Source organism: Elgaria multicarinata, chromosome 8 (genome assembly GCF_023053635.1).
Source record: "Elgaria multicarinata webbii isolate HBS135686 ecotype San Diego chromosome 8, rElgMul1.1.pri, whole genome shotgun sequence".
In the NCBI taxonomy this organism is placed as follows: Eukaryota; Metazoa; Chordata; class Lepidosauria; order Squamata; family Anguidae; genus Elgaria; species Elgaria multicarinata.
Genome location: NC_086178.1, coordinates 16187518 through 16213308, shown reverse-complemented (window position 1 = coordinate 16213308; position 25791 = coordinate 16187518). Strand labels below are relative to the sequence as shown.

General features: G+C 43.1%; 1 protein-coding gene across 1 annotated transcript in view; it reads left to right on the top strand.

Moving 5' to 3' along the window:
• Positions 1-25791, top strand: part of USP13 (ubiquitin specific peptidase 13) — a 115229-nt gene that overhangs the window by 69472 nt on the left and 19966 nt on the right. The window contains exons 7-11 of the mRNA XM_063131937.1: positions 3885-3979; positions 6209-6396; positions 9491-9562; positions 14961-15054; positions 25248-25373. Of these exons, the coding sequence (XP_062988007.1) occupies positions 3885-3979; positions 6209-6396; positions 9491-9562; positions 14961-15054; positions 25248-25373 (575 nt within the window). The remainder of the gene's footprint in view (positions 1-3884; positions 3980-6208; positions 6397-9490; positions 9563-14960; positions 15055-25247; positions 25374-25791) is intronic.

Genomic DNA, 25791 nt, shown 5'->3' with positions numbered 1-25791 from the left:
TCGGTGGCTGCTCTGGTGCTCTGGAACTCTCTTCCTGGGGAAGCTAGGCTGGCTCCCTCCTTGATGGGCTTTCGGAAGCAGGCTAAAACTTTTTTGTTCCAGCAGGCCTTTGGAGAATAATCTGGCCCTCCATCTATGTTAATGTCTTATAATTTTGTTGTGTATTTTAAATGGTTATGGTTTTGTACCCCCCACCCCATGTATATTTTAAACGTTGTAAGGCTGCCTTGAGGCCCAGCATTGGGCAAAATGCGGGAAACAACAACAACAACAACAACAACAACAACAACAACAATAATAATAATAATAATAATAATAATAATAAAAACATTCCAGAGCATGGGTGTTTTGACACTGAATGGCTCTACTCCTGAGGCAGACCTCACGAGCATGTTACACCTTCCCTTTGATGAGCGCAAAGATGAGGCACATCCTAGGGTGATGTGGTCTCAAGCTGCTTAAGGCTTTATATAGTAATAATGACGACACCTTAAAGTTGCAAACCTTGCAAGCAACTCTGTTAGCATGGCTGAGGGAGCACCACCACCACCAATGTATTTCTGTACACTTCTTCCCCGCCCCCAATAGTGGCCCATGCATTGTTTTTCATCCCCGAGCACTGCAACTGGGAGTGTCTTGTTTATTTTTAACATGTTCTTTTTCATCTAATTTGGGACTGATTGGGTAGCAAAAGGCTTTCAAAAACACACGGTGAAACAAGTTTGCGGTCAGTATTGTGGGAGGTTCGAGTTTGTTCTGAACAGTTTCATTGAAGGAGGAAGTTGGTACATCTGTGTAGATTTCATGGTAGTGAACTTTTCTCTGCCTGTGGTCGGCTTCATTGCTTAATTGGAGAGCAAATGTTCAAACTGATTTTAAAACTGAGTCGCATTACTCAAGTCAATTAAAACTTATAGCCTGAAGAGTAGTAAATGTAATAAACTCCCCCTTGTATCCTCCGTTCTTCAAATGCTATGTTGCTCTCCTGCCCAAGAGTTTCTATCTCTCTTACCCGGCTTTGCCTGTTCTCTTTGGCTGCCCCGTTTGCTTATAATGCTCTTCCAGAGAATCTACGAACTACGAGTTCCATCTTAGATTTTAAAACGTGTTTGAAAACTCATCTGTTTTCCATAGCTTTTGATAGCCTGATTTACTGTTCTCATTGCTATGATTATTCCTTTATTTCTGTTTTGTGTAACCCCTTCCCCCCTTCATATGTTTTAATGTGATTTTAGATTGTAAGCCTCTTATTTGTATATTCTGTACAGCACCAAGTACATTGTTGGTGCTATATTATTATTATTATTATTATTATTATTATTATTATTATTATTATTATTTACACCTGCATTGAACCTTTCCTCCAAGAAGCTCAAAATTGAGTACATGGGATTCCTGTCCCCACCTTCTCCCAAATAGCCCTGTGGGGTAGGTTAAGTTAAAAGATAGTATCTAGCCCAAGGTAAAGTGTTGTGGCTGAACCAAGATTTGTATCCCAAGTTTTCCTAGAATAACCTTCTCCATCTTGGAGCCCTCCAGATGTGTTGGACTACCATTCCCATCATTCCCAACCAGCATAGAGGCTGGGGTTAATGAGAATTGTGGTCCAACATGCTTCGAGGTGCCAGGTTGGAGAAGACTGTCTGAAACTTACATATTCACCTCAGCTGGACCCCAGAAGAGACAAATGGCTTTTAAGTCTATTTGTGTTGCTGTGTTAGGGCTGAGTTGTGGTTAGGGATCTTCGAGAAATCTGCAACGAACCAAATGACTTCAGATTTTTATGAATTTGACCTGTGGATTCTGCAGCAGATTGGCTTTTCCCCTGTCTGGGGAGTCTGCGGAACTTTGGGGATTTTGCACAAATTTTATCATAGGAAAATATGCAAAAAAATAAATTTAAAAAAAAAACTTTGTCCAAAATGCAAATTTCTTCCGTATGCTAAAGCATAAAAGTATGCATTTGGGGGAATTGGCACATGTGTGAATTTGCGCAAATTTAGAAACTGGAAAAAGTTGCCTGACAATCCACAAAACACATATGGAATGGATTTGGTATAGTGGGTAGAGTGTTGGTCTGGAAGATGGGTTGGCCATGAAGCTCACTGGATGACTTTGGGCCATTTACTGACACTCAGTAACTTGACTTTCAGGCTAACCTACTTCATAGGAGTTTCTTGCATTTTTATACCGCCCAGGGAGCTTCGGCTACTGGGTGGTATAAAAATGCAATCAATCAATCAATCAATCAATCAATCAATCAATAGGGTTGTTGTGATGATAAAATGAAGAGGAGTTGGATTATGTATGCTGCCTTTGGTTCCTTGGAGGAAAAGTGGGATATAAATATAGCAAATACATACATTGCTGCTCTCTCCTAGTTGTTTTTTTTAAGTGAGTTCATTATCCTTGTTTGTTTGCTACTCTCCAATCAGACATCCAGTATTGATGAAAGGAATAATGGTCAAGGTCCATGTAAGGCCACTCTGATGAACACAGAAACGTTTTCCAGGTGTCAAGCTGCATTGTGACTTAACTGGAAAAGCATGCGAAATCTCTGAGCTCATGTTCATAGAGGGGAACAATAACACGCACTGAGAAACAGAGGCTCCCTTAACATGGAATGCCCACAGAAGGGCACACTGGGTATCCATAAATGCCAGTGGGGTCATCCTTGGCAGGCACTGGCAGAGAAATGCCAGGCTTGATAAGACTTTGGCAGCATAACTCAAAGGGGCCATTCCAGCATCAAATAAAGTACTTTCTTTAAAGAGATTGTAAACCTTTCTAACAAACTGTGTTAATTAATGCACTGGAGTGATGCCATTTAATGTTGAAGTGCTGACACATCAAACGTTGATCAAGGGCAACATTGCTGCTTTTGCAGTGCAGAACTTAAGAGTCCAAAAATTTCTATTCTATTGCTTTTCAACCAAATAGACCCACATGGCAACTTAATAATAGCAACTACATACAAAATATCAGTAGAGATCTACAATTCATTTAATTTTATGTTAAATTTGTAGGCTCATTCGTAGGTTGTTAGTGTGAGGTCTGAACTCACACTTTGGGTTATTCATGGGTTAAACAACCCAAAGTTAACCTCAGAATAAACCATGGGTTAACTTTAAGTTGGTTAACCTGCGGACAACCCAATGTGTCTGGGTTCAGATGTCACACTAACAACCTATTAATTAGCCGATTGTAAGTTGCTGTTTGAAAAGCAGAAGTGGCATGTATGTGGGAGGCAGTACGCCTGCTCTTGTGCATGACAACCCATGGGGTTGGTTAAACAATAAGTTGTTGTTATGTGTGAACCAAGTAAATGAATTTTGAATGCAGAACTTCCAGATTTAAGTGCAGTGCTCAGATCTTCTAGTCAACTTTCCTAATTGCAGTTTAATTTGTCCAGCCCTGTGACCTGAGGTGGGACCATCCTTCCGTTTAACCAATGCACACTGAACATTAAGCCTGCTGCAGATAAACCCACATCATCTTGGTTCCATAATTTCCTGGAAGAGCAGAGCAGGTGTGAACAGGCATGCCACAGATGTCTGCTTGACTCAAGCGATACTGTAGCACAGCAACTCATTGCAATGTGGAATGAAGCTACAGAAAAGTGGCTTTCCTCACTGCGGTTGTAATGTCTGAAGGGCACCGCAGAATAGGTATCTCCCAGTTATCAACGGAAGCCTTGGCAATGAACAAATTGTACTGAATCACTGTATTTTCTTAATAACTAGACTGCCATGTGTGCAGCAAAATGTATTGCCATCGCTCAGTCTGTTACGTAGGTGGCAATGTTTCAGAGTCGCTTGCTGTTAAATAAATAATATTGATGGCTAACAGTACTTGATCTGCCCCTTTTGTTCTTATTTCTGCAGATGTCTATTCCTTTGATGAAGAGGAGGCGGTTTTGGACCCACACATAGCCAAACACTTGGCGCATTTTGGAATTGATATGCTCCAAATGCATGTAGTAAGTGGCTGGCTTTTTACACAGAATCTCTCTTGAGCAGTTATAGAAAATGGGAAAAGCAATACTTCGGACAGAAATACTTTCCCATATTTCTTGTAATGTTTATTTATTTTACAAATATACAATTAGCTTCTCAGCTAATGTTCACTTACTAAAAGACATCTGATACCATAGTAAAGCGGCAGTGGGCTGGTTTCACTAAGGCACTAAGCGTGTAGAGGAATATACATGTGGTTGGGAAGCAGGATCATGGCAACTCCACCTGTCCAGCTCAGAGGTTCAAGGTGTACAGTCGTGTTTTGCAGTTTTGGAACTATGCAAATTGGACTTTCCGTGCATAGGCCCAGAGTCAACAGTCTTATCCAATATGTAGATAAAGGGCAGACCTGGAAATGAGCTTGCTGCATAGGGCAGACAGGTGGACATGATCTGGCTTTACATGGACCTGGTTTGCACATTGCAAACAACCCATGGTTTGTCAACCAGCACCATGGGATGTTGGTAATTAAGCAGGAGTGAGCGAGCGTGCTGGCTCCTGCCTGCTCCTGCTAAGTTAAACAATCTAGATACGCTTCATGCCTAGGTTATGCTATCATGACATCTAAACCTGGAATTGGATGTTGTTGGAGGAGGAACAACCCAAACCGGTAAACTAAGAATAAAACATGGGTAGGAGCGGTCAGTCAAGAACCAGCATGCTCTCTTGCTCCCGCTTGTTCACGGCGGGAGTATATATTAAGTATATATTAAAGCAAGTATATATTAAAGAACACACTCAAAAGCATAAGCCACGTGGCAGAGCTATATCTGAATATGGCTGTGAGGTGGTTTTATGTACAGAAGCAGGAGACATAATGTTGATAGAATATTGTAGGCAGGATCCAAAGAACTCCTTCAGGAACACCAAAGGGCTTAAGTTTACGCAGAGTTTTGGTTTAGTTTTTTAAAAATAATAATAATAATAATAATACTTTGAACAGTAAATCCCTGTGCCATATTACGAAGTGCTCTTGAAGCTACCCTCCATTTCAAAAGGAACGTAAGAACATAAGTGTCATGCTGGATCAGACCAAGGGCCCATCTAATCCAGCACTGTGTTCACACAGTGGCCAACCAGCCGTCGGCCAGGGACCCAGGAGATTTCTCTGTGGCATGGCAGGCTGCATTATGAGAAGCACAACTCCAAAGCCCTCTTCTGCACATGGGAGTCGTTATACAGTGCTTTGAAACTTGGCTGTTCAAAGGATATCCACTCAACTACATATTTATTTATTTATTTATTTATTTATTTATTTTATTACATTTATATACCGCCCCACAGCCGAAGCTCTCTGGGCGGTTTACAACAATGAAAAATAGTAAACATTTTTGTTTGAGGGGTTGATATGCTCTCCTTTTGCAGTTTTTCTGTCCCTTGATCTCCCCATTTGTCTGCACTTGTGGGAAATGTGAACACCAGTTCATCACTAAGGTAATCACAGAAAGACAGGGACAACATGTAGGAAGAATCAAAACCTCTAACTAGAAGTGCATCAACATACAAAGCAATCGCTTATCAGATGGTATATCACCAATATTGTTCTAGTTCTGATAATTGTAATAACTATCATTGAGGCTGGGCATCTTTTTCTTGGCTTAAAAACAGCTGTAGTTCCTCCTAAAAGGGGATGTTTAATCCTTTCCTCCTAAATCGCCCCCCCTCCAGATTTAAATCCCCCCTCTGCTATTAGTTACTGGCAGGTAAAAAGCCAGGTACCATAAGACACATTTACTAGGGCAGAAGTGTCAAAGCTTTTTGGGCCCTGGGCCCAAATTGCAATTTGGGAACAGTCTCAGAGGATGCATTCCAGCAGGAGGTGAGGCTAAGGGCAGGGTGCGTAGGGCCAGATGTAATTTGTACTGATTTGGACATTTTCCCACCAAGTATGTAAGAATTACCCGTTCCTGTGCTACAGCTATAAAGTGTGATTTAAACTGTGAACACTATTTGTTGGTTACAGTTGCTTGAATAGTTCACCAGGGGGAGACATGATCACATTTATATCTCAGCAAATAGAAAGTGAGCTATTTTTTTATGCTGAGGGGTATACTTTCATATGGGAATGTTATTTTCATGATCAGACGAGATTTCCTCTCTCCTTTTTTTCCTTTTTAAATGCCCATCCTCTGGAAGTTCTTAGAATGTGCCTTTGTGAACTGCTGCTTCTTAAAAGCCTCTCTTGCATTTAGATAGAGAACGGCCTGAGAGATAACGATATCAAACCCAGAGTCTCTGAGTGGGAAGTGATCCAGGAATCTGGCATGAAGCTAAAGCCAATGTATGGTCCAGGATACACTGGCATGAAAAACCTGGGGAACAGTTCCTATGTCAGCACCGTCCTGCAGGCCATTTTCAGCATCCCTGAATTCCAGCGAGCGTAAGTTGTTCCAGGAATGTTTTACAGCCCCTAAATCCCTGCAACACCCTTGCTTAAATGTACTTTATAGTTGCTTGCGTGCATGAGGGAAAACTGGTATTCAAGTCACTATACTCCTAATTACGAGTAGTATTTAATTTGCTTTCTTTTTTTAAAAAAAGGTGTAATACTAAGGGGTAGTTCACACATTACACAGCGGCAGACGCATTGAGTTTGTGCCCAGCAGGGAGCTGCAGTTAATTGGGGACTCCCTAATGAGTTTTCCTGTCTGTTGGCAAAGATGTATTTGTTGTGTTCTCACTTTACACTTTTTTGGTGTACATCTAAAAGCATAATGTATGAAGGTGACTGTGGCTTTACCCACATTTCTATTCCCTTCTATTCTGGGTGAGTATGTCTAGAGAGTACGGAATGTTGGACTGGGTGAGTGTGGCTGGTGATGCTGTGGAAAGGGGGAGGAGTCTATATATGGGGGAGCTGAGTGGTCTGAGGTGTTCGGTTGGTGATTGGGTTTGGAGGGTAGATGTGTTTAGCTGTGATTTCTTGTCAGGAGTTGCGTGAGGAGTGAGTGAAAATAAGATCATAGGGACTAAGGATTGTTATTATTAGATTTGTTTTTACCAGTATTCTTAAGAATAGGCAGGATTGGAATAGAATTTGAAGGAACTAAGAACTGTAAACAACAAGAAACATTTTCTTTAGTTTGCTACCATAAAACCATGTTTCAGTTTGGCTGTGTCTCCTGCTCTATTGGTTCATAAATAAACACATTACATTAAACCTTCAGCCTGCTATATTCACTGAAAAGCCTTTTCCAAATCTCCTTACCTTTTCCCTCTGCTATAAGGGAAAGGTTATACTTTTCTTTTTACCCCTTCCTCAGGTATTTAAGTGGTGGTGCTTAGCCTGAAGGAGGTGTGCGCATCAAAGCCTTGTATGAGAGGTGGTGGCGTCGCAGTGACCCTAATAGGCACATGTTCAAGCAGCATTTTCTTATATATATATTTTAAGTGAGCATGACTTCAAAAGAAGTGACTCTACTTTCCAGTGACATTTCCTCCTCTCCCGCTGGCAACTCTTTGCCAGCCATCTGTTCAGTGGGCATGTACATTGAGCTTGTCTGTACACAGCAGTGTGAATCCCCTGAGAATCACTTGTCCAGAGTGGATGGATATGAAAAGATTTATTTTAGCCCCTTCCCACTGTCATCTGCACTTTCTTGTCTGGCAACTGGGTCCAAGAACTGACCAGCTCCATCCTCCAGCTGGGCTGAGATGGATTGAAAGAACATCCCCAGCTGTCTACCAGGAGCCCTAGTTTGCTTCTCATACTATCCATCCCCTCTGGGAGTCCCACTATTTGAGAACCCATAATAAACAATAATAATTTATTATTTATATGTTGCTCTTTTATTACTGTACCCCGGATGCCTTGGAATAGAAGGATATTAACAGTACAATAGGAATTATAAAAATACAATTAATAAGACAGATTGTTATATAATAAAGCCAGCAGCAACACAGAACTGAAACGAGGTGAGAATGTAAGAAGTGCTGTGCTGGTTCAGACCAAGGGTCCATCTCATCTAGCCTTCTGTTCACACAGTGGCCAATCAGCTGCCCATGGAAACCAACAACTTGGAGATAAGTGCAACAGCACCCTTCCGGTTATGTTCCCCAGCAACTGGTGTACATAGGCATTCATCCGATCCTTCTTTGAAGCCATCCAAATTGTTGGCCTTAACTATATCTTGTGGTGGCAGCCAAGTCCATAGTTTGATCATGCGCTGTGTGGAAAAGTACTTCCTTATATCTGTCCTGGATCTTCCACCAATCAGCTTTATGGGATGACCCTGGCTTCTAGTATCATGTGAGCAGGAGAAAATGTTTCCCGACCCACTTCCTCTACACCATGCATAATCTTATACTTCTCAACCATGTCCACCTTTATTCACTATATTTCTAACTTAAACAATCCCAGATGTTGTAACCTTTCCTCAAACCGGAGTTGCTTCATCCCCTTGATCATTTCAGTTGCTGTCCTCTGCAATTTTTCTGAGTCTACAATATCCGTTTTTGGGTGTGATGACCAGAACCGTACACAGTATTCCGAGTGTGGCTTTGCTATAGATTTGTATAAGGGCAGTATGATATTGGCAGTTTCATTTCATATTCTTTTCCAAATTCTGCATTACATGGAATTTGCCTTTTTCACAGCAGGCGTGCATCAAGCTGTCTCCTAATTAACTAATTAAAAGCTAGCTGCAGTTGCCACTAAATGTGGTTATACATTAAAAGCCTATTGAATCAAAAGTATCTTCCATTTGGGATGGAGAAGTCACAGAGATGGAGCCTAATGGATTTTGACTAGGGTATCATACCAGAGCTTGGCACTGCACTGTGCTCTTGCAGTAGATATCTTGAGATGGTACCAAGAGCAAGGCCTCTCAAGTTAAACATAATTTCTGGGCAGGTCTATATGGGAGCATATGGCCCACTGATTAACCCAGCCCTAAGCCTTTAGGACTTTGAAAGCCCTATGCACTTTGAAGGCCCTATGAAGTGTCATACAGTGCTGCTCTTTACTTTTGATTTGCGGTCTAACCATACTTGACTGCAGACAGACAGAAGGACTGCACCATACAGCAGGAAGAGGCAAAAAGCAAACCACAAGGTTCAGAAAGTCATTAACTGGAATTAGATTCCCAGTGGGTTCCAAATTTCCTACTTCAAACAAGTTCTTTTTCAGGAGGAAAGTTAAAATGTGAACAAAGCCTCCTAATCTGACTAGTCCTCTTACATCAGAGTAGAGAGACTTGTTCAACAATAGAGCAAGCATGAGGACAGCATTCTGCTCTGCTTTGCTCATTACAGAAAAGCTGCTTCCTCAAAGCCTGGTCAAGGTCAAGCTCTGGGTTCACCTGACCCGTGCAGACTGCTGGTCTCGTATTGGTTCTGCCATCTGCGAGAGGGAACTGACTTGTATGAACTCTGAGATGTAATTGGTGGAGTCCCAAGACTCTTAACATAAAGCATTCCGTAATCTTTGAATGTCTCTTCTCTTCCCTCGCCCTTCCCTGACGTTGTCTGGATAGGTATGTGGGAAGCCTTCCAAGAATATTTGACTACTCCCCTCTGGACCCTACACAAGACTTCAACACACAGATGTAAGTGGCCAATTTGTATTAAGCAGATTTCCCTGACTTATTTGCTTTTTTGTAGCCTTTATGATGCACCGAGACAAAAAAATGGTTGTCTCTTTTGGTTTGGATATGGGGGAAATGAGCAACTTTCCTTCTTACCTTCTCATTAAATTATAAATTTCCTTTTTGAAATTAGTTTGGTAGCAAGATTCCAGCCGCCTAATAAATTCACATGAACTTCCCAGAGAGCTTCAGCTGCGGGGCGGTATAGAAACAAACAAACAAACAAACAAATAAATAAATAAATAAAAGAGGTAAAACCACATTGCAGGCACTGAGATGATAAAACACAAATAGTCTAAAATGTTTAAGAAAACTTTAAAAGATTTAAAAGGCCTGGGGGAACAGGAAAGTCTTAGCCTGGCACAGAAAAGATAGCAGGCGAGCTTGTTTTGGGAGAGCATTCCAGAGTTGGGAGGCCACCACTGAAAAAGCCCTCTCTCTGGTTGTCCCCCTCTGAGCATCAGAATGAGACGGCACTTGAAGGAAGGCTTCTGTGGATGACCTTAAATTATGGGCAGGTGTGTATGGGAGGAACTGTTCCACCAGGCATCAAGTTCCCATGCAGTGTAGAGTTTTATAAGTCAAAACCAGCACTTTGAATTGGACCTGGAAAGGAATTGGGAAACAGTGTAGGTGTGAGAGGACTGGTGTAATATTACCATAGTGCCTGTTAGCGTTTAGAATTTTTGCAGCCATATTTTGCACTAGCTGAAGTTTCTGGACCATCTTCAAAGACAGCCTCATGTATAAGCCAAGGACCTTCAATCCATGATTTGCTTACCATGATGTGCAAACTGGCTACTCTGTCTTATCTTTCCCCTGACAGGCCAGAATCATAAGCCATGGTTGCAGCGTGGCTTAGAATTCTGGCTTATTGTTGCTATGCTGATAATTGTAGTGTGATTTTGATTTTATTCATATTTGGAATCACCGATCAAGTTTGAAAACATTTGGTTGTATTTTATTGTGTTTGATCTGATCATTGTAATGTAATGCCTGGGCAATAAATCTAAATTTGACTAGATTTTTGAATGGGTCAAGGGTGAAGGGAACTGGTCTCATGAAAAAAACCAATAAAAGAACAAAGGTTCTTTTGACTTGTGAGGTTTTCAAGCCTGCTCCAAGGCAGGGAGGGCAGTGAAGAAATTGTACTTCACCACCATTATTACATGTTCACAGGGTTGCCCAGCTGAGCTATCTTGGGTAGCCAGAGGCCTGTTGCACTCTGGCCTGTGAGAAGAGAAAGGTGGGCCACCATTATTTTATTTATTTATTATTTATTTATCATACTTATACCCCGCTCCTCAGCCAAAAAAGGCTCTCAGAGCGGCTTACACTTAGCAAAAAAGACAGTCCCTGCCCTCAGGCTTACAATCTAATAAAGACATGACACACAAGGAAAAGGAGTCAAGGAGGGAGGGAGGGAGGAGAGAGAAAGAAAGAGAGAGAGAGAGAAAGTCCAGCAGGAGCAGGCCCCGATGTTACTTCTGCCTGCTCCTGTCCCCTCGGTCCTTCTTCTTCCCCACAGGGCTAAGATGGCAGTTTGCCCTGTGGGGGGGGGAAGAGTCCAGCAGGAGCAGGCCCCGATGTTACTTCTGCCTGCTCCTGTCCCCTTGGTCCTTCTTCTTCCCCACAGGGCCAAGATGGCAGTTTGCCCTGTGGGGGGGGGAAGAGTCCAGCAGGAGCAGGCCCCGATGTTACTTCTGCCTGCTCCTGTCCCCTCGGTCCTTCTTCTTCCCCACAGGGCCAAGATGGCAGTTTGCCCTGTGGGGGGGGGGAAGAGTCCAGCAGGATCAGGCCCCGATGTTACTTCTGCCTGCTCCTGTCCCCTCGGTCCTTCTTCTTCCCCACAGGGCCAAGATGGCAGTTTGCCCTGTGGGGGGGGGAAGAGTCCAGCAGGAGCAGGCCCCGATGTTACTTCTGCCTGCTCCTGTCCCCTCGGTCCTTCATTAGTCCCTCATTAGTCTGTTGTCATCAATCTGTATAAAGCTTTGAAGATAAAATAGATTATATCTGTGCCAACTTGGATGCCATTGCTGATACAGGTGTGGTGGATGTAACCTTGCCCCCTGCTTGTCCAGTTGTAATGGATACTTTTCCATTTGTGCACCCTGAGAACGTGAACAGCATCCTCAGAGAGGTGAGACCTACCACTTGTGTGTTAGACTCTTGCCCTTCTTGGCTTATAAAAGCAGCCCAGGGAGAGGTGACTGGCTGAGTGGGTAAAGGTAGTGGTGAATAACTCTTCACAGCTTGATGTGATTATGTCTTGCCTAAAAAAAGGCAGTGGTAAGAACTTTGTTCAAAATCCCTCCCTGGTCGCCACTATATTGGATAATTTCCAGCTGGTCTCCAATATTCTGTTCTTGGGCATGTGGCGGCTTCTCAGCTCCAGCGATTTCCTGATAACATGGATTATCTATTCTAGATCCATTTCAATCTGGCTTCAAGCCTGGTTATAGGACAAAGATTGCTTTGGTAACTTTGGTGGATGGTCTACGCTGGGAACTAGACAGGTTGAGTGTGTCTGTATTAGTTCTGCTGGACCTCACGGCAGCTTTCAACACCATCAACCATGCTATCCTTCTGGGGTGTCTTTCTGAGAAGGCACTGTTACATGGTGGCTTTGGTAATTTTGGAATGCCAATTTTATAAAGTGCTGCTGGGAGATTGCTGTATGAATGGCCATTTGCCTGTGTTGCCTCCCAGGGTTCCATCTTACCCCCAAGCTATTCAACATTCCCACAAAACTGGTAGGAGAGATCCTCTGGAGTTTTGCAATTCAGTTCCACCAATATGCGGATGACACCCAACCCTATCTCTCCTTTCCACCTAAATCCAAGGAAGCTGTTCTGGTTCTAAATTGATGTCTGACGTCATTAATGGACTGGATGAGGGTAAACAAATTGAAGCTAAATCCAGACAAGACAGAGGTGCTCCTGGTTAGTTAAAAGGCAGATCAGGAAATAGGGATTCACCCTGTGCTAGATGGGGTTACCCTCTCCCTGAAGACAAGCTTGCAATTTTGGTGTACTCCTGGACTCAGCCCTGAACTTGAATGCCCAGGTGTTGTGCAGCTGAGGCTAGTGAGCCAACTGCACCCACTCCATTTATTTATTTATTTATTTATTTATTTATTTATTTATTTATATAGCACCAACAATGTACTTGGTGCTGTACAAAATATACAAATAAAATATACAAATAAAACATTCCTAAAGATGTTTCATCTGTCCACGGCCATGCATACCTTAGTTACATCCTGTTTGAACATGCTCTATCAGTGTCTGCCTTCAAAAACTGTTCAGAAACATCATCTGGTCCAGAATGCTATGGCCAGACTTGATCAGGGTTGATTACAGGGAGCACACAACTCCCTCGTTATAGCAGCTGTTTCTGGGCAGAATTCACAGTGCTGGATAAGACCTATAAAGTCCTATATGGCTTGGGATCAAGCCTTCCTGGTCCTTAAGATCTTCAGGAGAGGCCCTTCTTTCAGTACCATCGCATTCAGAGGTGCATTTGGTGGTGACAAGAGTGATGGTGGTGGGCTTCTCAGTGGCCACTCCCAGCATTTGGGAGCTCTCTGCTAAGGGAGACTAGTTTCACTCTCTCTCCTTCTGCTGGCAGTTAAAGACCCCTTTATTCAAACAGGCTTTTGGCATATACACGATGCTGTTTTTATTCTGTTATCCTTGTCTTTTAGTGCATTTTTATTGTTTAAGTCAAGTTTTATTTATGATTATAAGCCACCTTGAGTGTCATTTTTCTTGATAGACAGGCAGAGTACAAATCAATCAAATAAATAAATAAGTTGATAAGATGTTAAGGGAGCAGAGCCAATCTACCGACAGAGTCATAGGGGTGACACAAAAATACATTTGGAGAAAACCGAGATAAAATAACAAGGCAGAATGTGGGAAGGCCAAGGAGTGGCACGTCAGGAACACATTAGCTGGTTTTTCATGTCAAATTGTAGTGGTCGATGATTAGCCAATCTTGTTATTAGGTCAGTAAGTCAACTGAAACCTATGAATAGCCCTTTTAGATCAGATTAATGGGCAACCATTCCCCACGGTGGCCAGCTAGATGCCTATGGGAAGCCCACAGCAGCACAGAAGGCCGATAGGCTTCTTCTGCTGTTGTTCTTCAGCAACTGGTATTCAGAGCCTTTTGCTGCCTCTGATCCTGAAAGTAGTACATAGCCATCGTGATCCATTGTAATTTTGGTTTGCCATTCTCTGAGTTTCTGCTGAGCTTGATCGGTTTGCATTTCTTTTAATATGTCAGCTCGAGCTTTGGCAATGCAAGTCTTCTCCATCTGCGTGGTTTCAGGACGTTTTTAGTCATTTCTGGTCAGAGATCATTTATTTCTTAGCATCCTTGGGTTGGCTTCCTGAGAAATAAAATGGCATGATGAGGCACTTTCCTGGGATTTGTGCTTCTCATAGCGTGGCACCTCGCTCCGGTATAGTGTGTGGCAATTGCTGTGTAAATGCAAATGCAGAGCTTATTTCAATATAGGTTTTGTCAGTGATAAACTACACACAATTCTCTGTTTAGAGGGCTGTTTCCGAGGTGGTTTTTTTTAGAAGCATCTAAAGCAGCGGTAGGGAAACCACTTTTTTTTTCTATCAGAGGTGGCATGCTGGTGGTGCACAGGGCCAGATCGTAAAGTGGACAGAACTTTTCTCTCTCTGCATGCCTGCCCCATTTTCTGTCTCTCGCTGTGCTGCCCTCACTTCTTCCCTGCCCAGCAGGCTGTCAGGAAAAGAAGGGATCATTCTTGCCAGAGTCTGAACTGATCTCTTGCAGGGGGCTTTTGAAATTAGGCTGCGGGCCACAGATTGTCCACCCCTGATCTAAGAAAGTTGCCTGTCCCACTTGTTATTAAAGATACTTAGTATTCTTAGTTTTGTGAACCGCCCAGAGAGCTCCGGCTATTGGACGGTATAGAAATGTAATAAATAAATAAATAAATAAATAGTTTTAAGGATAATAATTTATAAATAAGGATGTAGAGATTAATTAGGAGAACCTGAGCTCAGGAACCTGCCATAGACCTGCATCTCAGTGTTCCAATTATTATTGATAATAATCATAGTTTTATGTTTGTTTGTCGCCCATAGAGCTAATGTTATGATATCTTAAACAGATATTGCCCAAAATAAGGATGTCAAGGGTGGAAGGAGAAACGTATTTGGAGCAGTGGTGATGCGAAATGTGGAATGTGTGGGAACAGGCAGGACGCTCTAACATTACTTTTAACCTCCTGCTGTTTTTCCCATCTCTAAACCTGGTGGGAAATGTTTTGTCTGTTTTCTCTCTTTTTCCCCACCCCCTTCACCCTCTACTACAGGGCTAAATTGGGACATGGCCTCCTTTCAGGCCAATACTCTAAACCGCCAACGAAATCTGATCTCATCGAACAGGTGATGAAAGAAGAACACAAGGTATTTGACCCAGCATGTTCAGCCTGACAACTAGGTAGAAGAGGTGCCTTGAGAAAGGGGATCAGGTGTAAAGGACTTTAGCTGGGATGTTTTAGCAACATTATTGTCTCCAGGAAAATTGAAGCCATTGTGAAACATTGCATTCTGCAAAAGGCTGAAGTGGGACTCCTTTGTGGAAGCACTTGAGGGTTGGTGAGGGTGTCTCTGCCTTCAGTCTTCCTCATGAAGAGTTCCGATTGACTGTCACTGTAATCCATGCACAGCAGTAAGAAAAGATGCTTGGGAAGGCCTTGGTAGGATGCCTTCATGTGGCCCTAATTCAGGGGTTCAGACATTGCATTTTGATCAGGTTTTAAACCAATATGGGTAACTCCTTCCCTCTTGTTGTCAGGTGTATATCATGCTAAACACAGAGAACAGAATTCATACGTAATGGCAACCCAGAGCATGGGTTGAGTATGGATTGTCGAATCCTGGGTGGTGGTTGTTGTTATGTGCAGACCTAGAACTATTGGTCAGCTATGGACTGTTAACTGCAAACAACCCAGGAAGAGAACCCATGGTTTGTTGTTGGGTTGTGAACTCTGGGTTGTTTTGGCATGCATACCCAGAACTATGGGTTGTTTTGCCATGCTACAAAGGGAAGAGTGGTAATACAAAGCTGCCAGCTCTACATGGTAGTACTACAGCACCCCACAAAGGCATTTGGGATATAGAGAGGTAGAGGGTGAAGGAGGAGGAAAAGAAACAAGTCAGCAATTGAAAACAACAACCAACCTGTGCTTTGTGCAAACAATTCATAGGTAAACTCTGGGTAAGGCAACAAGCCATACTTAGGGTTGTCATTACGTGCGACTCACGTGGCCTCATACAGACATATCACTAAACTATTGTTTAGTGTTATGTGAATGAGCCTTGGATTCATGCATCTCCACCCTCCCACCCACCCCCTTTTCTGGCACGTCGACAAAGAGGAGAATAGGACACTTCTGCTTCCATTTTCTGCTTCCATTTTCAATTAATCACAGTTTACATTGCATCTGAACCCTAAATTCAGACGCAGTATGCTTATGAACAGCATTTGTTGGGGAACATGGGTGGGAAGGTGTTGCATTCATGTTCTTCTTGTGGATTTCCCATCGACAGCTGGTTGGCTACTGTGTGAACAGAATGGTGGACTAGATGGACGCTTGGTCTGATCCAGTATGGCTCTTCTTATATTCTTATGTGATTGTGATTAATCTTAACTATGGTTTATCGAAACCTAAACCCCAATTTAAAGTTGGCTTGTTTCAATAAACTATAATTAGCACTAACCACAGGTTATCTGGAATTGGGCATAATGCTATAAACTACAATTAGTTAAAAATGGAAGTGGGATCTTCTGATCTTCTCACAACCAGGCCTGAAGAGGAGACTGGAGGAGGTTGGGAGTGCACAAAACTGAAGCTTATGTATGTGTGTCCAAACAAGGCCAGAGCATAGCTGAACATTTTTACTGACTTTTCCAATGTAACTTAGCATTCCTTGAAATGCTTAACAAGAGTTTTTCAGTGAGAAAGTCAGTATTATCAGACAAGACAGTCCTTTCTTACAATGTACACTCTTATGGGGAGGTCTTCTAGAATTCACTCTCAGGTCCAAACAGCACACGATATGGAAGATCCCTGGTTGACACTTTTGTGTCCTTTTCTTTTAAATCTGAGCACCAACTTTGAATAGAGTAGTGGCAAAGAGGGATGGGGGTTGGCCATTTCACTCCCCATACCATCTCTAAGGTGTTTCCAGGTGAGGCTTTTACTGTGCAATTGCCCTGCCTCAGTCATGGAATTTTGCTGGAGGTCCAGATGTCGTCTTCCATTCGTAACCCTCCCATGTTTTTCCAGTGCTGCTTCTGTCTTTTTTCTTACCAGAAAGTATCATTTCAGGAGGGAAAGGCAAAATAATTGCTCAGTGCTTTTTTATTTATCGGGCTAAAAAAAATCCTCCATCTTGGAAATACCCTAAATTGCCCTGTTGCAGCTGCTATTAGCCCTGCAGGAAAGGAATACTTTTTTGCTGAGAGATGAATACCCTATTTCTTCGATTCTAAGACACACTTTTTCCCCTATATAAACATCTCTAAAAATGGGGTGCGTCTTAGAATCGCAGGTGTGTCTTAGGGGTTTTTTTCTGTTGGTGGTACTGAAATTAGTGTGCGTCTTACAATCGATGGCGTCTTACAATCGAAGAAATACGGTAGTAGACCATAGCAAAACTGTCGAGATTCTTCATCAGATGGCTCAGTGTGGAAGGTATTCCTTGAAGATAGGAAAGTCTGGCATTGACATATCTAGCAAGCAGCCCAGAGTACTGTGCAGAGCAAATTGACATGGAACCGAGATATATTCTTCTGAAAGTGCCTGAGGCAGCTAAGTTGTTGAAGCAAAGCGGGTCTAGGTCTGGTCAGTGCTTGGAGGGGAGACCACATTGGAACCGCAGGAGGGACCATAGCTCAGTGTGATAGAGCACATGTTTTCCATGCAGAAGGTCCCAGGTTCGATCCCCATCTTCCCCAGGTAGGCAAGGGAAAGAATCCTGCCTGAAACCCTTGAGAACTGCTGCCAGTCAGTGCCAACAATATTGGCCTATATGGACCAAAGGTCTGACTCAGTATGAGGCAGTTTCCTATGTTCCTATGGAGCCGCTTTGATTTCCATGATAAAAGAAAAGTGGGATATAAATATAATAAATACATAACATTGGAACATTTAAGAACTATGATAAAGTGTCTGGCACAAGCTTCTCCTTGGCATCTCTAGGTGGTTGAGACACAGCCTTCTTTATGTTTCCTTTGCTGGGAGATCTTGTTGCATTTTGGAAGCAGTGCTCCGAGCTGATGCGAAGAATACACAGGCTTGCCTGGCTGAGAAATAAGAAAGAAAGAAAGAAAGAAAGAAAGAGATATTTGTGGCTGCCCTACTGTATAAGCTTGGCTAAACTAGGACATAGTTCAGCCTGTGTCCAGTTAGCGTTTGTGTTGCAGCCAATTCTTTGTTACCCTAAAATGTGGGGACTCATGACGGATGCGCCCGCCTGCCCCCACGCCAGGCCTCTCCCTCTAAGGTGGTATATTTGGAAAGGAAAGGTCACCATGTAATGGATACAGGAGATGCTTGTGCTGGAGAGGAATTTTTCTTCCTGGAAGAGCTGCTTGGGGTAAACACAGGGATGTTATTTATAGTAGGGTTGCAAGTTTAATCAATAGATTAATCAGCTAAACTTTGAGTTGATTAATTGATTAAGACCATTTTTGGTCCGTTAAGGCAAATTTCAATTGTTAAGACCAAATGTTAAAAAGATGCACTGTCCTTTTTAGGGGGAGGGGAGTTATTTGGGTTCCTTCTTTAATAGGAGGTTAAAGATACAAGGTTAAAGGTGGTATTTCTTTCTAATAATGAGGAATAGCAGGTTTTCTTTATTAAATTGTAAGCTATTGCACACTTTTCTCAGTATCTCAAAAACAACAACACCCACTCCTATGGAGGCTTCGCTAATATGTAAAAGTATTTCAATGTAATTGATCATCATTATTATTATTATTATTTATTTATTTATATAGCACCATCAATGTACATGGTGCTGTACAGAGTAAAACAGTAAATAGCAAGACCCTGCCGCATAGGCTTACATTCTAATAAAACAAAAGGAGGGGAAGAGAATGCACCAAACAGGCACAGGGTAGAGTAAAACTAACAGTATAAAGTCAGAGCAAAATCAAGTTTTAAAAGCTTTAGGAAAGAGAAAGGTTTTTAGCTGAGCTTTAAAAGCTGCGATTGAACTTGTAGTTCTCAAGTGTTCTGGAAGAGCGTTCCAGGCGTAAGGGGCAGCGGAAGAAAATGGACGAAGCTGAGCAAGGGAAGTAGAGACCCTTGGGCAGGCGAGAAACATGGCATCAGAGGAGCGGAGAGCACGAGCGGGGCAATAGTGTGAGATGAGAGAGGAGAGATAGGAAGGAGCTAGACAGTGAAAAGCTTCAATCACCTTTTTACTGGATTAAGGTTGACAGTCCTAATTTATAGAGAATGGTAACGACTGGCTCAAACTAGGCTAGGAGCCAGTAAGGGGGAACTTTCTCAGCCATTGTCTTTTGACTAGCCCTCACCCACCCTCCGTTCATTCCTGATGGCCATCACAAACAGAATTCTTGTTTTCACCCCACCCCCCAGCTGATGGCATTGGGGATGAAAGCGGGAGTGAGAGCAGCTGAAGCTGCATTGTCTTTCACTGCTACAGAACTGGTTAAAGCAGCCATTCCCATCTGGGCATCCTCTAGATGTATTGGACTGCAACTCCCATAATTCCCAGCCAGCGTGGCCAGCATGCTCTCTGGCTTTCAAAGTTGAAAGCCCTGGGTCTTTCTCTTGTTTAGAATTCCATTTTGCCTTCACAATAGTTGTATAGTAGAAGCTAGGCTGAGATGTGGCAGCTATCGCCCAGTGAGCTTCATGACTGAGCAAGGGTTTGAAGCCAGGACTGCTCCAGCCCAAGTTCCCATCCCCTTTCCATCTGGTTGATTGTCAGGGTTCCACTTCACCAGGTGGGAGCCAAAAGCTGTTCCCCAGTTGCATCCCAGGAATTCATCCTCACAAACCTGTGGAGTAAGTAAGATCGAAATTGTATAGAAGCATTTTGAACCTCTGGTATTGCTGGTCTTTGTGCATACATGTGTATTGGTGGGAGGAAAGACAAAACACCACTCTGTTGATTGCACCCATCTGCGGCCGTGTGAGGACCCAGTACATTGTCCATAACATTGTTTCTAAGCACAGCAGCTGAGCTCCTGATTTAAACGGGCCTTTAATCTGCTGAGGTGGCAATGGTGGCAAATAGAATCGTTTTCCACCCCCAATAAACTGTGACTCAGTCCAGATAAGATGGAGGTCATGTTAGTGGGCAGTTTGTCTGTGTAAATAAGCGATGGTCAACTTGTTCTTGTCCTTTGAAAGGATCAGATTCATAGCTTGGAGGTGCTTTTGGATCCAGCAATGTCACTAGAGGAACAGGTGGACTCGGTGGCACGAAGCACCTTTTACCAGCTTAGGCTGATGTACCGACTATGATCCTATCTGGATAGGGACAGCCTAGCTACGGTTATTCATGCTCTGGAAACTTCTTGCTTGGATTACTGCAATTTAAGTCAGCATACATGGGGTTGCCTTTGAAATCAATTCAGAAACGTCAGCTGGTGCAAACTATGGCAGCAAGATTGTTAACAGGGACTGGATCATATTGCACCAGTGCTTTGTAATCTGCACTGGCTTCCAGTCCATTTCGGGGGGCCCATATCAAGTGCTAGTATTATGCTCCAGAGCTGAGGGATAGCCTCATCCTTTATTTATTTATTACATTTCTCTACTGCCCCATGGGTGAAGGTCTCTGGGCAGTTTACCGAGAAATATAGCCTTCCCAGACCATAACATGGTCTTCACAGAGCTTCTTCTCGATGCCCCCACCAAATGAGAGGAAGTGCACGGCTACTAAGAAAAGGCCTTTTCACTGGTGGCCCTCCAGTTGTGGAATGCCCTCCCCAAACACTTGTGTGGTGCCTACATTGTAGTCTTTTTGGCGCCAAGTTAAGACCTTTTATTCTTCCAGGCTTTTTAGGTGTTGGTGCTTTTCTAGATCCTACACTGCTGCTGGATTTTCATTTTCTTTTAAATTTTGTTTTGGACTTTTAGGTGTCTACAGAATGTTTTGCTATGTTTTTATATTGCATGGTTTTACATTTCATTTTGAGAAGCGCCAAGAGAGCTTCAGCTGTTTGGCGATATAGAAATGAAATGAAATAAATAAATAAATCCATTTCTGCCACTGCTGATTTCTCTGTCGAATCTGGATCATGTTTACGGTAGCCCAACTTCTATGCTCTCTGATGGACCTACTATGTCGATGGTGAAGAATGTTTAGGAAAATGTGCATAGGAGCCCAGCTGTCAAGCCACTGTGTGATACAGTCGTGGGGCAAAGGCATTTAGACTTGGAAAATTTGCAGAGCTGGTTTCAGGTTTTCCAGTTTGGGGCTGGGCAGGGCAAGAAGCTACCAGTGGAGTCTCTGAACCAAAGAGGGTAGGGTGAGGTGCCCAAACTGTGGGGTAGCCCAGAGACCTCTGCCCAGATTATTTAAGGCTTTTTTAAGATTATTATTATTTTTTAAGATTATTATTTAAGAATTATTTAAGACTCTAGTGCATAAATTTGCTTTCCCTACCCGCTCCCAGTCCCCTTTTCTTTTTTGTTGTTTTTAAAGCTGTAAACCTGTGGGTAGGGACTGTCTTAAGAGATACCTTTGTAAGCCGTCTTAGGAACCTTTTTGGCTAAAGGGTGGGATACAAATGCTATAATATGGAAGCAAAACAAGCCGCCTCCGCCTTCTCCTCCTCCTCCTTTTTCACTATCCAACTCTCCATGGTGTAATTGAAGGAGAGCATCCTCATTTTTCATACTCTCACTCCCCAAAAGTAGTATTGTACCCCTCTACCCCAATCTCTTGGGCTACCTGCACAGAATCACATCTTTCTGTTCTGCATTAATTCCGAATAACACACTTGGCAAATCTAATTAAGACGTAGGGAAAGCAAAGGTCCTTCTGTTTTCCAGCTTCCTCTGACCATCTCAGTGTGATGGTCAGCTTCTTTGTCTCAAGGCTTTGACAACTGCCCTACTTTACCACCCTCTGGAGGCCTCCCCCCCTCCGAAAAGTTGGTTCAAATCCTGCTCAGCCAGAATACGCACTGGATGGCCACTTTTCAGCTCCCTTTGTGAAACAAGGATAATAATAATTAACTTCCATTTTTCCTTGCTGGTCTGCGACCATAATAAATAACAATTGATTGATTGATATTTCCTTCTAGTCTTAACTTTTGGAAACCATGCAAAATTAAGTGTGAAGAACGTTTGCCCTGACTTATACAAATGTATCCTTGGTGGGGTTTTTTACATGAATAACAAGCACGCTAAATTGTGTCTGTTAACGCACTTCATAGAGAGCTGCTGTGTCTTTTAATTTCTTGTGTCTTTGGAATCCATCCACCATTGGACGTCATTGGATGCCTCCTGCCGAAAGCATTCATTTGAGAGATTGAACGATCCAGCCCAGCTTATTTTTAGCAAAAGTGTTTTGCAACTGTTGATGCGGAAAGCATGCCCAGAATTTTCTCCCTCTGTGTGTATAAATACACACCATAATCTGCACTGCAGTAGATTAGTTTGGCATCAGGAGGAAGTTCCTTAGAGCAAGCTTTAACCAAGTGGGATGCCTGCCTCCCACATGGGGGGTTGGGATAGGAAATGGAGAGGGAAGATGGAAGAAAAACCAAGATGGTTGACGTAGGTTGTAGCTGCCTTGTTTCCTGAAAGCACGTATGTGAAAGACAGCAGGAGATGAGCCAGCTGGACTGTTGGAGGATAGTTGGGCTAGACAGTAATGGGCACATTCACGTTAGTTTTCAGTTGGCCCAGACCTGAGTCCCACCTCAGACTCTGCCCCACCTCAGACCTGCAACATGAGACCCACTTTCACAATTGCCCAACATGGCAGCAACAGTTTTGACATGACCCATCTGGACTGATACTGCAACCCATTTTTGGCTTGCAGTCTACCAGTTAAAGACCACTGCAGAGGCTGAAACTAGTTTAATAGCCTTCCTCTCTAGCCAAAGAATTCTGGGAATTAGAACCTCTGTGTGTGTGTGTGTGTGTGTGTGTGTGTGTGTGAGAGAGAGAGAGAGAGAGAGAGAGAGAGAGAGAGAGAGAGAGAGAGAGAGAGAGAATTTCAGAGAAGTATCGGGCCACATTCCAGTGGTGGGTGGAGCTCGTAATGTCAGTAACGAAGTCTCAGGAGAGGCATTTCAGTCTTTAAGATTTGGGGAAACTGTGGAAAAGTTGGGAAATCACCCAACGATCAGCAAACGAGGGGAAGGGGGGTAGGGCCAGGGAAGGGGCGGGGCTTTCTGGGGAATCCCAGAGGGCCAGATTGGGACCTCAGGTGGGTCAAATGTGGCCCAGGTGTTTTTGCAAATTACTAAAAGTTTTTAAAAAATTTAAAGAAGAAAGAGAAGAATGCATGGTAAGATTAGGGGTTCTCGACGTGCCCTTCTTGGATCCTAGGACATTACGCCCACCGCACATATTTTGTGGCAGCAAGATGCATTTGCTACCCATATGTACGTGTGGCATGGAGCCAGGCCAATCCTCGCTCTCTAATACATGCTTTAAAACTTCCCAGTGTCCCTTAGTGACCTTAAAAACTGTGACTTCTGTGAATGACTCAAGATAATCTGCTCAAGGATGTGACAGAAAGAGCCTGGAATTCCTTGGTCTTGTAGACAGGGGTTGCTAACCAAGGGTAACCACCTCTGAATCTTGATGCTGTTCCAGTTTGGGTATTTGAGACAGCCTTGAGCTAGGGTGACTGTTGCCAGGGAGGCTTGTTTTATCCCCCCCCTCCTAAAACATCCTGGCACAGGAATAAACAACATATAAAGCAGTTGGAGATTTGTTCTGCCTGTCCTATCTTTAATGCAGGTCAGTGGAGGACACTGTGTGCTATCCAAAACAGTTTTCTGAATCCCAGTAGCATTCTTCATCTCCATGTGACCTATTCCATAGATGTGCAGAATGTGAAAGACTTCATATAAAATGCATGGTACATGCTGGTCCCTGTCAATTTTGTGGGTGGGGAGGGTTTTATGTGAGCGAAGCCCAAACAGTTTCTGTTGTTAGTATCACTACAATCACATGATGGGATCTACTCTTTCCCCCATCCACTTCCCTCTTGCTTCTTCTGAGCTGCTGCACACTTTCCATGCCTGCCAGGTTACACTGATGTTCCTTACAGCGAACATGCAAAGTGTAAGTCAGCCTTCTCCACCATTTTGGACCAACTTCCATCAGCCGTAGCCAACATGGCCAATGGTAAGGAATGCGAGAAGTTACATCTCCAAACATCTGGAGGGCACCAGGTTGGGGAAGGGTAGTGTATGTGACGGCATGTGCCCCTAAGCACTCAGGCACATATGGTGGAAATGCACCAGAGAGATGTGATGGGATATGGCTTCCTGGCATGTATTGAGTGTATGGTCAGCAACATTCCTCTTCACACTGTGTGTGTGTGTCCTGGGAGACACCGATGCAATCTAGGGGCATGTCTATACCAGCCCTATATCCCGGGATCGTTCCTGTGAATCCAAATGCCACACAGGGGATCCTGGGAGCAGACACGGATGATCCCTCCATTTGCCTGGGATAATCCTTAGGTGTAGAAAGGGCCCAAGTGTAGTGTAAAGTGTGAATGGCCCTTATGTGTTTACTTTTCCTTTGTATTGGACTTAGGGGTGTGTTTGCAGTAGGCCTGATTTGCATTCACCCAGCTATAAGGTTCTACATGATGACCAAAACTACACATGACCTTAACTGCGTAGTTCTGCCCTTGAGTACAGGGCTTTTTTCACAGGTTGCTGGCATGGCCTCCTGATCCAGAACCTAGTGTGGCAAGTAAAGCAACAACACACACTCAAGTCCTGATCACAGTTGGGAGCCTACTTCTGCAATTTCCATTGCAAAATAAGGTGCCATTTCTTTCAGTAGGACGTTTTTCCCCACCCTGCAAATTCTAGGTGTGGGGGGAGCTCAGTTAAGGTCATGTGTAATTTGCCACACACACCCTCCCCACATTAGGTGCAAGAGTGAATCTCAGTCTTGAGTGTCTGTTTGTAAAGCAAACAGGCTGTTTGTCAGCAAGGCATCTGAACAATCCCTCTGCCACAACAAAGGAATTCATGGGCAGAAGAAAAACACACAAAAGGTATATTTATGTGAACCTGGAGTATACATGTTTTGATGTGAATGACGTTCTGTATTCTGGAGGGATGTGGGGCATGCTCAGGACTTGCTCCCATTCCTGAGCACATGCAGAATGGACATACTCTATGAAGTGGCAGTATGAATTTCATTGGTTCACCCATGGACTTCTTATGTTTATCTTTGTGATTATGTCTTATCCCATGATAAAATGGGAATAACAGACTTTTTTTGTAAGGATTACTGAGAAAATGTGAAGGTCTTACATAAAGGACCACGATGACAGCACTTTCTGTCCTCTGTAATGCAACATTTATTACCATACATATTTGACCTATTTCTTCTGTCTTTTAGCCTCATCACAATGGCATTTCTCCCCGCATGTTCAAAGCTTTTGTAAGCAAAGGGCACCCTGAATTCTCCTCCAATCGCCAACAAGATGCCCAAGAGTTCTTCCTGCACCTTATAAATCTAATAGAGGTGAGCAAAGGATTAAATGCTGTTTCTGTCTTCTTTACATTAGGTAACAAGCAGAAGGCATGTTCATCTTTTATTTACAGATTGATGTAGTACCAGCAGCGTACATGGTACCTTTGCAGATGAACATAAGTAAGAAAGATGTGTTCTTGCCTCAACAAGCTTACAAATAAAATATGGAAGCAGAGGAGTCTAAAGAAGAAAAGGAGACCATTATTTGAGCCTTACCAAGAAAACACTGCTGATTTAGCTGGGCTTGTTTCAAATGACTGACTTAGCTAAATCAATTCAATTTTTTTTGAAAAAATAAATCAATTGGATGAAGAGACACGGAGTGCCTTGTCATATTTTACCTTAAAGAATGCCATGACATGGATTTAATGAAAATCAATAGAGGAGTCTTTTAAACTGATTTTTGAAT